Source organism: Musca domestica, unplaced genomic scaffold, assembly GCF_030504385.1.
Source record: "Musca domestica strain aabys unplaced genomic scaffold, Musca_domestica.polishedcontigs.V.1.1 18, whole genome shotgun sequence".
Classification (NCBI taxonomy): Eukaryota; Metazoa; Arthropoda; class Insecta; order Diptera; family Muscidae; genus Musca; species Musca domestica.
Genome location: NW_026712238.1, coordinates 14,001,930 through 14,015,849, shown reverse-complemented (window position 1 = coordinate 14,015,849; position 13,920 = coordinate 14,001,930). Strand labels below are relative to the sequence as shown.

The 13,920-nt window shown below is 37.5% G+C and overlaps 1 protein-coding gene across 2 annotated transcripts in view; it reads left to right on the top strand.

The window, feature by feature from the left end:
- The window catches only part of LOC101892891 (MAP kinase-activating death domain protein), a 170,582-nt gene that overhangs the window by 101,169 nt on the left and 55,493 nt on the right, over positions 1 to 13,920 (top strand). For both annotated transcript variants that reach the window (XM_059120957.1, XM_059120958.1), the window contains exons 4-8: positions 5,092 to 5,435; positions 7,196 to 7,560; positions 7,785 to 8,322; positions 12,714 to 13,075; positions 13,139 to 13,265. In XM_059120957.1, coding sequence (XP_058976940.1) covers positions 5,313 to 5,435; positions 7,196 to 7,560; positions 7,785 to 8,322; positions 12,714 to 13,075; positions 13,139 to 13,265 — 1,515 coding nt within the window. In that variant the 5' untranslated portion in view covers positions 5,092 to 5,312. The remainder of the gene's footprint in view (positions 1 to 5,091; positions 5,436 to 7,195; positions 7,561 to 7,784; positions 8,323 to 12,713; positions 13,076 to 13,138; positions 13,266 to 13,920) is intronic.

The window sequence follows — 13,920 nt, the reverse complement described above, 5'->3', positions numbered from 1 at the left end:
TGTTTATTTGCAAAAATTTTGATCGGTACTATTTAAAAAATTCCTCTTCCTTTTTTATCATTTTTTTTTACTATTTGAACATTGTGGCCAGGCATTTTTTTTCCTTTTCTTCCTCTTACTGATAAAAATCGAAGGGGTTTTTTACTTAGTTCACTTTGTGGCAACTTTAAAAGTGTCACATCCATAAGACTTATTACCATTTAATGTATCCACAAAGGAGACCTAAAACAGTTTTCCATCGAAACTAAAAATGTTGTTTCGAAAAAAATTGCTAAACATATATTCGGAAATTGAATCATTTACTACCATTAAAAACTATTACGGCAAATTACAAACAATTGTCATAATTACCTTTGACGGCACTGTATGTAAGGAAATTACAAAAGGAAATCATTTGAGTCGTAAATGTAGTTTTCACCTTTGAGCCTCATTAAAATGTCGGGGCAATTAGTTGTGGGTTTGTGCCTTTGATATGGGAACGGTAGCATGTGTGTGTGTGAGTGAGTACGAATGTATTTGGATGGATGGTGATGATTTGTCTCAATGCTCCATAAACCGCATTAAATGAAAGTTGGGCAATGGAAAAATAAATCCAAAGCAAAAAACATAGAAACAACAAACTAAACAAATTGCCTTTAAAGACCTACATTTGTTGCATTTATTTATGTCATTTGCATAGAGTGAAGAGAGTATTACAATCAGAGGGACAGACCGGCAAACGGATCTTAGCAGAACAACATACACACACACACACACACTTTGTAATCAAACCTGATTTCCTTCCGTTTCCTATTCAATGGTTGCTTTGTAGTTTTTCCTGTTTTGTTTTTGTGGTTATCCGTTTTGTTGTTGTTGTTTGCTTTTAGCACAAAATGACTGTCGAGGTATTCAAATAAAGTTTTTTTTGTTATTGCTATTCAGTTTTCCTTTATTGTTTTTTCATCCAAAGGCAATATATAACGTTGGAGAGAGAAAAGGATTGTCGTCTGCAGTCCGGGTTTTTTTCAAATTCTAATTTAATTTTCTACAAAATGACAATATCTTAATGAAGAGCCGTAATTGTGTGTTTTTGCGGTTTTCCATGGAAAACAAAAAAAAAAAATGGAAATGATAAAAAAACAAGAAATAACTGAATATGAAATAAATAATTAAAAGAATATCAACCAATTCCATGACACTGGCTGACACACGCCGATGAGCGCAGGTATTTGTTTCGAGGGAAAAAATATGTGGAAAAGGCAGACTTTTAAATGTCAACCTCTTCAAATGTATTGGACGTGGTTGCCTGAAAAGGTCAGTGGTTATAATTGCGTTTAGAAATAAAAAGGATTTTCTTTTTTGTAGCCAAGAAAAAGAATTACCTCTCTTTGAGTGTTCTTTTCATGGCATAATTAAAATTCCAATAAAAGGACGCAAATTAAAATTATGGAAATACATTTCTTTGAATGTCATGACGTCATTCAGGCTAGGGTAACACCTACATAAAGTCCCTAAAGTTTTTATTTTTTTTTAATTAATTGTTTAAGGGCGACCGAAAAGTATCCATTGTTAGAAAAGTTTTCAAGGCCATTTTCGCATAGGAGCTTCTTAAAACCACTAAATCCTAAGCCGCATACCCCTTTTAAATATTCTTTTAACATGAATGAATGAAAATATTTGCACTTCTTAGAGGAGACTCCCTACAGGGTGAGATAAAAAAACTGCAACAAAGTCAAAAGCCACAATTTTTAATTTTTTTTTTTTAATTTATTGAATTTAAATAATGAATTGGTCACCTTTGGCACGAATTATGGCCTTCAAATGGCCAATGAAACCGTCACACGCTGTCAGAAACTACAGTCAATGGAACGGATTCGATTTATGCAAGTCCGTCCCTCTGTTCATGAATTGGCCAACTTTGGCACGAATTATGGCCTTAAAACGGCCAACACCGAACATTATTGAAATTTGGTAATAATCGGATCAGATTTGGATATAGCTCCCATATAAAGTGTCGTACGATTTTATAAGTATTCTGCACCAAATGCGTAATTTTAATATAGCTCCCAGATTTATGTTCCATCCGATTTGTGTTTAAATCTCCGACTTTCGTAATATTTACTCCATAACAGTGATATTTGGTTCCAGATATCAGATACAGTTCAGAAATACCTCTGCCAAATGTTGTCAAATCCTATTTGACGTTTATTGTGTCACAAATGTTCAAAATCAGCCCAATTAGAATGGACTTTGGCACAGATGACAAAGAAGCAAGTATTGAAAAAATGGTTTTAGGTATAGTTAGAACTCCCATATATATGTTTCATCCGAATGTGAGGGGCATTCGTAATATGCACTCCACAAAAATTATATTTGGTACCAGATGTCAGATACAGCTCAGTAATACCTCTGCCAAATGTTATTGAGATCCGTTCAAATTTGGATATAGCTCCCATAAATATCGTCGTTCGATTTCAATATATTGTTCGCCAAAAGCGAGGAATTTTGGCAGATACTATCAAATTTAGTCATGAATCAAACGAGTTGCATTCCACCATGAAATAAAAAAAAAACTGCTGCAAAGTCAAACGCCATAATTTTTACATTTTTTTTTAATTTTATTGAGTGAAAGCTAAAAATGTCGGAAAAAGCTTCAAATTTTGGAATAAGTTTAGATTTGTTTGAATTGGTCACCTTGAGCATGAATTATGGCCTTCAAACGGTCAATAAAACCTTCACACGCTGGCCGAATGTTGCTCTGCGGTATTTTGGCCCATTCCCGGCGAAGCGTTTGCTTGAGGTGATCGACACTTTGGTATTTTTTAGTGCCAACCTTACTTTCCAAAATACTCCAGACACAATAGTCCAACGGATTGGTATCCGGATATTTTGGTGGTCATTGTGCGTTGGAAATGAAGCGAGGAACCTCATTTTGTAACCATTCTTGGTGACGCATGATGAGTGCGATGGTGCTGAGTCCTGTTGGAATGTCCAATTCTGCGGCCAAAATTTTTTGTCCAAATCTTTAATGCATTCGGCATTTATTATGATTAACTTTACGGCGAACAACGGGTGTAGGTCCAGTCTCTTTGACGTCTCCCCAACATGGGGTATATGTGTATAAATGTTTGTCCATGAAATATAAATCTACTAAATTTGTCATAGCAACACCTCGAAATATTTTCGAAGGCCGATATATAAACACCGTAAAATTGAATGACAATTTAGCCTTGTCCGCTTGCGTGTCTGTCCGTCTGTTAAAATTACGATTGAGCTCACAGCATTGAAGATTGAACTTAGGAATTTTACAGAGAACAATAACAATTTCTAGGGTGCTTGGAGTTGATAATGGAATCTATCGGTCCATGTTTAGCTATAGCCCGATTTTGGCTTAACTCTAGTTTAGTAAAAACTCTTCAGTTTTTTCGAAAATTTTCCAGTGGTAGGTATTTTTACCCTGATCCTGGAAAACTATTTTTTTCTTGGGGGACGGACCCGGGACCCCAGATTTTTTGACCCCAAAGTCCCGGTTCAAGACCCCGACTAGACGCGGATCCAATTACCCGATATAGACAATATAGGTATCGTTGGAAAGCTTATGAAAATACTATCCAACAGGTGGTCACATGATGGGGTAAGGATTCACGGTTCGGAAGTTATAGTCAAATAATCGATTTTTTGGACCCGGATTTTTTATAAAACTCCCAAAAAGGGGGGAGGGGGGTGGTCAACAATATTGATGGCAATTTATAGCTGATACTCTCACCTTTCCAAAATGCTACAATTTCAAAAGCCAAAAAAGGGCCGAAGGCCGGCTTTTTACAAAAAGTGTCAAATTTAGAGAACTTTTGTAATTCCAATGACGGCTACGCGAAATAAACCTGAAAACATAATTTTAATGAACTGGTCAGAATCGGGTTATGCGGATGGAAGGACCCATATCTCTAGACCCGAAAAAGGGGGAGGGGCACAAATTGTAGCATTTTGGAAAGGTAAGAGTGTCATCTATAATTGATAATAATTGATGTTGACCCGGGCCAAAAAAATAGTTTCCCGGAATCAGGGTAAAAATACCTACCTCTGGGTAAAAATACCTACCTCTGGGAAAAAATTCGAAAAAAATCGAAGAGTTTTTCTTAAACTAGAGTTGCTTCCCGAAGCAAATATTCAATGTAGGTCCAACCAAAAATTTGTGGCTAGATTAACTCCTCTTAAAAATATTCAATAGAAATAGTATCAAATACTTCCATAATTTCAAAGAATTTTAAGAACCACTTGGAATCCGAACTTAATGTTGTTTTCAGACATTTCTTCACACATTAGTTGTTCTTTCAATGAAATCATTCCCTTACCTTCCATAAAGAATTTCATTTAATTTTGTTTAACAATCAATTAAATTTATTATCCGCAATCTATTATCCCTTGCATCTAATTGTTAATTATTGCTGTTAACATTCCTAAAACGAGAATTGAAATCAATTCATCTTCCACAAGAAATACCAAGAATTTCGAAAAACCAAAATGAAATATCCCTTTCATGAAAATGAAAATAAATGTTTGCGATTCGCCTTCCAATGAATTTAATTGAAACGTAGATGGAAATCGAAGCTGAATGGTGTGGAATTACAACAACCCAAGATTACATAGCCACATCCTACACCCACCTCCCTCTCTCTCGCCGCTTTTTTTTATCAGGACCCTTGTGAACAGAACACAATATGTGTTTTAGCTTTAAGTGAATAATAATCATTTAATTAATACCCCAAGGAGGAGTCCGACGTCTGCTGGGAACATTTCATGTTCCTTTAGCTGTGGCCATGTAAAGAAATAATCATGAAGTGTCCTGTAGAGAACAAGGCAAGATGGTAATGGAATTCTCTTTCCCTGTTTTCTCTCGTTTTGCTTTTCTTGGAACACAAGGATACTTTCATTTCGTGCATTTAAGATATGTTCTTTGCATCAAGTTATTGGGTTGTTTAACAAAAAATATTATTATTTAGTAATTTCTTGCATTGGTTTTAACTTAAATGCGGACTTGTATAACCAGCCAATAACAACAATTGAAGCCAACTTTTTTTACCCGTAACTCTTTTCTTCTTCCTCTCATTACAGATGTTTAAGTTGGGACACAATGAACTGAATTGGAAAGTTGTGTAAACGTCCATACCTCACTCACACCACCACACACACACACTCAAAAAGGGGAGACAAAGTTTCTCAACTTCAACACAACCAAGCCAAGCGCAGCAGGTCCAGGAGCCGGAAGCAGAGCAACATCATTTGCTGTTGTTGTTCTTGCAGCACTCTCGCTGTGTTACAAAACAAAAGCAATTATGGCTGAACAGCAAAAACTTTCACTATGTCCACGTTTGGTGGACTACCTGGCGATTGTGGGAGCCCGTACTACACCGCCCATACACAAAGGACTGCCGGGCAACAAAACACCTCCGGTGCAAGTGAGTAAACAATCGACACGGACAATGAAACCACACGGACACACAGAGGAACTCCCCTCCGCAAGTCAAATGTTACGTAGGACTTGCAAAACTGCAATACTTAATTACTTTTAGAATAAATTTTCTATTGAAACTCGTGCGGACAACACGAGGTCTGAAGACAGTACGCCTTCTTGGTTGATAGTGAAAATGAGGTTAGGGATGCCAAACCAAAGATTTTTTTTCATCGGGAAAAATTGCCTTGACCATAGGTTGGTATTTTTTTCTTATAAAAAAATTGGTTCGACAATAGGTTGGACTTTTTACTATCGGAAAAAATTGCTTCGACCTTAGGTCAGATTTTTTTCTATAGAAAACAATTGCTTTGACCACAGGTTGGATTTTTTATATAGAAAAAAATTGCTTAGACCACAGGTCGGATTTTTTTCTATAGAAAAAAAATTGCTTAGACCACAGGTCGGATTTTTTTTATAGAAAAAAAATTGCTTAGACCACAGGTCGGATTTTTTTCTATAGAAAAAAAATTGCTTAGACCACATGTCGGATTTTCTTCTACAAAAAAAATTGCTTCTTTAAAAAAATGCCTTAGACGACAGGTCTCAGTCTGGAACTGAGGTCTTCAGATTTTTTTTATCAGAAAAAATAGACCTCAATGCGGAACAAAGGAAAAAAATAGACCTCAGTCCGGAACTGAGGTCTTCAGATTTTTTTCTATCGGAAAAAATAGACCTCAGTCCGGAACTGAGGTCTTCAGATTTTTTTCTATCGGAAAAAATAGACCTCAGTCCGGAACTGAGGTCTTCAGATCTTTTTCTATCGGAAAAAATAGACCTCAGTCCCAAACTGAGGCCCGCCAAATTTTTTTCTATAGAACTGTCCGGAACTGAGGTCTTCAGATCTTTTTCTATCGGAAAAAATAGACCTCAGTCCCAAACTGAGGCCCGCCAAATTTTTTTCTATAGAAAAAAAATAGACCTCAGTCCGAAACTGAGGCCCGTCAGATTTTTTTCTATAGAAAAAAATAGACCTCAGTCCGAAACTGAGGCCCGTCAGATTTTTTTATATAGAAAAAAGTAGACCTCAGTCCGGAACTGAGGCCCGTCAGATTTTTTCTATAGAGAAAAATAGACCTCAGTCCGAAACTGAGGCCCGTCAGATTTTTTTATATAGAAAAAAGTAGACCTCAGTCCGGAACTGAGGCCCGTCAGATTTTTTCTATAGAAAAAAATAGACCTCAGTCCGGAACTGAGGCCCGTCAGATTTTTTTCTTTAGAAAAAAATAGACCTCACTGAGGCCATCGGAGATTTTTTTCTATAGAAAAAAATAGACCTCAGTCCGGAAAAAAATAGGCCTCAGTCCGGAACTGAGGCCATCGGAGATTTTTTCTATTGAAAAAAATAGACCTCAGTCCGGAACTGAGGCCCGTCAGATTTTTTTCTATAGAAAAAAATAGACCTCAGTTCCGGAACTGAGGCTTTCAGTTTTTTTTTCTATAGAAAAGCAATGGAACTCTGTCCGAAATTGAGGTCCTCCAATTTTTTTCTCTACAAATACCGAAACTGAGGCCACAGATTTTTGCCTTCGCCTTTTTCTCTATAAAAATGCCTTCGACACACATGCGGCAGATTTTTTCTATCGAGGAAGTGTGCCTGATTTATTTCCCTTATAGCTGACATTACGACCGACAAATACCGACCTATATGCCCCTTACTCAAATTCCATTGCTTTAAAAATTAAAAAAATATTTTTCTTCGTCTAGATTCCCGAACTGTTACGACGTTATCCACCTTCGGATCATGCCGACTTTCCGCTACCCCTGGATATGGTATACTTTTGCCAACCAGAAGGCTGCACTACGGTGGGGCCACGAAGAACAGGCTCTGCAATTCGTGATATGACCTCTTTTGTATTTGCTCTAACGGACAAGGATTCGGGTAAGACACGCTATGGGATTTGTGTGAATTTCTATCGGCCGGTGGATAAGCCGCAACCGAATGCGGATAAAGCTCAAGGACACAGTACAACATCCACAGCACAAAGTGGACGGGGCAGACGAAGTTCGGCGTTTCGTCGCGAGTCATGGCGCAAGAGTATGGAACGGAGTTCTGATTCGGCATTCAGTAGGCAAGTATAAAAGTGGCCACTAAATATTAATTTTCTATTAGATTGGTTTGCTGCTTTGTAGATGTCCTCCCTCTATCAGTTTTTCTGCTTCCTTCCCCCCCAAAAATAGTAAAATTCTTAGCCATCCTTTGTAAATATAATTTCGCTTGTGCCATTCGTAGCGCTTAACATTTTGCAATTTGATATAATTCTCTTAATAGTTACGGCCTTCTAACTTCTTCTAGCGACTACAGAAGTAACGTCGCACCCAGTGATTCAGACCGTGAAATGACATCCCGCAGAGATTCCGATACGCAACATGGCCCATATGGCGGTGGCGGCCATGGTGGCCAATACATGCAACAACAGCAGCAGCAACAACAACAGCAGCAAGTACCCAAATTAGGTCTAATGGCACCCTCAGGTGATTCCGAGTCTGGCGGCAGTCATTCACCCTCACCGCGTGCCTCCCGCAAACGCACCAAGTTGCGTAATCAATCGCTGACCTCATTGTGCATCATCTCCCACCATCCGTTCTTCACGACGTTCCGTGAATGTCTGTTCATCCTGAAGAAGATAATCGACGCGTGTAATGAATCGTCGTCGCCCAAGCGATTGGGTGCATCGCAGAAACAGTACAAGGACAATGTTTGGACAGTGTTGACCGGTTTGGCCAGCGAGTCAACATCGTCGATAATGTTGCACGATGTCAAGGAGATTGAAACATGGATTTTACGATTGTTATCGACACCAGTTCCCATACCGGGATCGACAAGAGTTGAGGTGAGTTGAATGGGTAAGGGGATGTACGGGAGAGGAGTTTTGGGATGGTATTTTGTGTTAAGAGTATAAATGGCTTAATTAACAATGTTTATATTGACGTAATGTATTGAAAGCTGGGAAATTATTACTCTAATTTTGTCCTGCTTAAAAAATAAGAATGGAACTCAAAATGAAAGAAAACGGGTCGAGAAGGCGCCCATGCTTAGAAAAAAACGGTACGACAGAAAGTAAAAGAGTAATCGGATTTTGGATGTTTACTCTCATTCGAAAATGAGCAAAGCATACTCTCTCTATCATTCAAGTGGCATACAAAAATGTAGTATACTCAATATACTCTCAGCCATATGGCTAGAGAGGGTATATATTATTTGATACGCCAAAAAGGTGCCTCATCGAAAAAAAACGGTTTTAGATCCTATGTCTCGTTGGACCAAATCCGTTTTAGGACATTTGGAGTCTATCTAGTAATGTCCCCCTGTCTGGCTGTTGCGCACAATAACTCTCGAAGGGACTATCCGATTTGGTTCCAACTTGGTACATCGTAATATTATTAACAAGCTAAGATCGAGTTCGGAGTTCTGCAATATCGGTCCACTTCTTCTGTACCACACCCACAAAAGTTCGAAATTTTCAAAAAAATATTTTGCTACACAGAAAGAGAAAGGATAATCCCATTTTGCTCTAGTTTTGCAAATCCTAATATGGCCCTATGTGGGGAAAGTACCAGAAGGAAATGCCCGATGTCTACCATATTTACAACAGCTCTTGTGTTAATAACTGGGATGTGTTGGGATGTGTTAAATTTGAAAAGAATCGGATGCTTATTTAAATTATTAGAAATATCGTTATTAAAAACTTTGATCCGTTGTGGGGGAGGTACCAGAAGGAGTGCTCCTATATACTCCATCTTCACACCATATTGTGTATTGATTGTAAGTTTAAAGGTAATAGTAATAGTTCGTTTCGCGTTTTGTTCATCCGTTCAAAATTAACAACCGTTGTGGAGGATGTACCAGAAGTAGTGGACCGACGTAGACCATCTTCACAAAGGTAAAAATATTGGAATGTGTGTAATTTGAAGACAATCGCACTCTCATTTTATAGGAGTTACAATTATTCAAAGTGTTGATCCTTTGTGAGGGAGGTGCATGATGGAGTAGACCGATTTTTTCCACTTTCGCAGCAGATCTATAACTGTTGACAATATTAGAATTTTCAAAGTTGGAGCAAAATCGGATGATTTTTTCTCTTTCTAAGAAGCAATATATTTTATTTGAAAATTGTGGTCTTTTTTGGGGAGATACCAGAAGGAGTGGACCGATATTGACCATCTCCGAACTAGATATAAGTCTGATAATAATATTACGATGTACCAAGTTTGGTACATCGAGAGTTATCGTGCGTACCAGCCAGACTAGACAGACACGCTTAGATCGCCTCTAAATGTCCTGAAACGGATTTGCTCCAAAGGACCTATGGTTTAAAAACTTTATACCTCTACCAATTTACACCTCATCTAAGGTTTCAGCCATGTGAGAACTGCAAAAGAAATTGACAAATATTACCAAACGTGTGTAGTCAAACAAAAACTACAGAGATATTCTTCAAATCTCCACGAGTTCGGTCTTCAAAAATATTTGTAAAGAACACCACATTCTTAAAGGTGTTACGAGTAAAGCCTTTAAAAATATCCTTGAAGGAATCCAAAATGCTGTTATCGGCAGCTTTTAAGCAAAATGATCCAAAGTGGTGTCTTTTTAAAAAATGTTGAACGATCTACGAGTACAGCCGTTATTAAAACCTTTAAGAAATTGTTAAAGGGTCTACGAGTACAAAATAGAAAACTTTCCTTTCTACAGGATTAAAGTTGTTCCATTCAAGCCATAAAAAGATATAAAATATTCCTAGATGATCTACGAGAGAAGTCAAAAATATAATTTATTGAACCACGAGTGTTACCTTTAAATATGTCCTTAAAGAATTTTCTAGACCATTCGTAGGATAGGTAAAAAATTATCGATTTGTTCGTCTTGTACGGCCAAAAAAGAGCCATAAGCAGGTATCCCTCAAGTATATTTCCGAAGGCACCTTATGAGCAAAAACTATTCTTAGATGATTCACGAGCAAGGCGGCTCCAAAAATATTTTCGAAGGATTAGTAAAGCTTCATGTTTTTTTTTTTTTGATAATAATCTCATAAGTATCCTTCAATGTTGAACCTTGAGAGCCTCGAGAATTGCTTTCATACTTTTAAATAATTCAGGAGTACCTCACTTTAAAATAACTTTAGATTTGTTCGAATTGGTCACCTTTGGCACGAAATATGACCTTCAAACGGGCAGTGAAACCTTCACCGGCGAAGCGCTTGCTTGAGGTGATCGACACTTTGATATTTTTTAGTGCCAACCTTTCTTTCCAAAATACTCCAGACACAATAGTCGAACGGATTGGCATCCGGAGATTTTAGTGGCCATTGTGCGCTGGAAATGAAGCGAGGAACCTCATTTTGTAATCATTCTTGGGTGGCGCATGCTGAGTGCAATGGTGTAGAGTCCTGTTGGAATGTCCAATTCTGCGGCCAAAATGTTTGCGTGCCCGAAGTCTTTAATACATCCTCCAGAATTTTTTCGTGATAAAATTCGGCATTTATTCTGATGCCACGGTCGATTATTACGAGCGGAGAGCGACCATCGGCTGTTATGGCAGCCCACACCATAACCATGGCCGGCGCTTGAGTTATGGTAGCCAACCGAAGGTGCACACTTTCAGCTGACCTCTTTGGGAAGTATTTACGATCATTTTCTTTGTTTACAAACTGCGGGACAACGAATGTTTTCTCATCGGAGACGGAGAAAACTAAATTCGGCAGTTTACCACTTTCGGCCAAGCGAAGCAACTCTTTAGCTTTTTTGAGTCTATTTTCTGTCTGTTGCAGTGTAAGTTCTTGCACTTTTTGGAATTTCAATGGCTTTACCCCGAGCTCATTTTTTTTAATATTTGCCGAATAGAATATTGCGATATGTTCAGCTCACGAGCCATTTTTCGGCCACTGCGACGCGGGTTTTTTTACGATCATTTTCTTTGTTTACAAACTGCGGGACAACGAATGTTTTCTCATCGGAGACGGAGAAAACTAAATTCGGCAGTTTACCACTTTCGGCCAAGCGAAGCAACTCTTTAGCTTTTTTGAGTCTATTTTCTGTCTGTTGCAGTGTAAGTTCTTGCACTTTTTGGAATTTCAATGGCTTTACCCCGAGCTCATTTTTTTTAATATTTGCCGAATGGAATATTGCGATATGTTCAGCTCACGAGCCATTTTTCGGCCACTGCGACGCGGGTTTCGATCAAGTCGTTTCTTTACTTTTCGAACCATTTCTTCTGCTGTTGCTGTTTTCTTCCGACCACTTCCTTGACGTCGGCCTACGCTACCAGTATCACGGTAACGAGCGAGAGTACGAGACACAAAAAATGTATTCACATTTTTAAAGGCTGGAGTGCTCTAACGATAGCCACTTGTCGGTTTCTAGCCAAATCACACTATCACGCTTGAATTCCATTACGAATAACTTTTTTCTGGAAAATTCTCACCAAAATCCTTTTGTACGCTTGTAAACAATATTATGAGCTGTCACTGGAATAATTTTAACAGCTGTCGGACGAGTGGCTTAGAAATGACAGCAGTCTGAAATTGGTTGCAGTTTTTTTCATCTCACCCTGTATCCTTTAAACTTATATTAAGGGACCCAAAAGTATATCCCATAGAAATAACCCTGAAGGATTCACACGTAAACCCATAAAATACCATCAATATGTTCTCAAAATATTCTAAAAGGACGAGTACAGCTTACAAAAGTTATCCTCACAGATCCTGTAGTAAATCCATAAAGAGCCTGAAAAATCATCTTCTAGGATTAACGAAAACAGTTTTTAAAATCTATTCTTTAGGGATCCACTAGGATCCATACGTAAAACCATAAAGCCATCAATATGTTCTGAAAGTCCTCAAAATATTCTGAAAGGTGGAGTACAGCTTTCAAAAGTTATCCCAAAAGATCCTATAGTAAAGCCATAAAGAGCCTTAAAAATCGTCTTCAAGGATTTACGAAAACAGCTTTTAAGATCTTTTCTTCAAGGATCCACGAATACTGCTAAAATAGGCTTTCAAAAAATACAAAACATAAAGCTGTTGGCGGTATTCATCTCAGAAAAGGTTGGTTAAAGCCTGGAAGAGGACTGACATTTTTGCAGGCGATAAGTTTTTCATCCGCTGAGTCATTGAAAATATTAAGTTCTTCTAAATTGATTAATATTCCATTATTTTATCAAAATAGGCATATGTTCCTGTAATTTCCCCAAAATTAATCTCTTTATTTTGATTGTTTTTCATTCCAGGTTGGTGTCCTCTCTCCAACGGTCCACGATCCACTGACATTTGCCCTGCCCGATCATACACGTTTCTCCCTCGTTGATTTCCCACTGCATTTGCCGCTCGAGCTGTTGGGCGTGGAAACGTGTTTGAAGGTTTGGACACTGATAATGTTAGAGAACAAGGTGTTGTTTCAATCGCGTGACTACAACGCGCTCTCAATGTCGGTCATGGCATTTGTTACAATGTTATATCCATTGGAATATATGTTCCCAGTGATACCATTGTTGCCGACATGTTTGAGTTGTGCCGAACAGCTATTGTTGGCCCCTACGCCATTTGTCATCGGGGTGCCGGCAACATTTTTGGTTTACAAAAAGAATTTCAGGTGAGTGGGGAATTTGAGAGAAAGGATGTTGATAGAATTTTAAATGACTTTGATGTTATCTAGGTTGCCCGATGATATCTGGGTTGTGGATTTGGATTCGACAAAATTAACACCACCTTCAGGTGGTTATGATGAGATTCCACCTCTGCCCGAGCCAGAGGGTACCATTTTGAAAAATCATCTAAAGCAGGTAAGTTTTATCAAACAAAAAATATTTCGCTTATTTGAAGACGATGCTATACAAGGTTTTGGATGTCGGTTTGAGATTAGAAGGAAAGCATTGATGTGTTTTAAATATAAATATCTTTTCTCATATCCTGAGTCAAGTCTTTAGTTTATTCTCGTCTGATGAGTTCGACATCCAAAAATTGACTGTAAATTAATGTAAAATAAAATAATAATTGAATATACATACGAGTATATATGAGTGTATATTATGTCAAACATAAATGTGGATTATCCGTTTTCACTGGGAAACGAACCAATATAAGCTTTGTCAATGTACATCTATCATAAATCTGAATAACATTAATTATAACCTAACACTTTATAAAATTCTCTATATATTTGCTAATTGGATTGAATTATTTTCGAAAAAAAAAATATTTTTTCTTAAATTTTGGAATTGGCAACATTTCTTTTTATGCATTTTCTTTTCTTAAAAAAATCTTTTCTTAATCAATTTTCTTTTGAATTCGAAAATTTCCTATTTTTCATTTTGTGTATTCTGATCAAAATTTATTCTACTTAATTATCTTCTCTATGTATCTCTCTCCCTTTCTATGCTATACAAATATAATATAAACCATCTCAAATAAACAATCATTAAAAAAAAAACAACAACA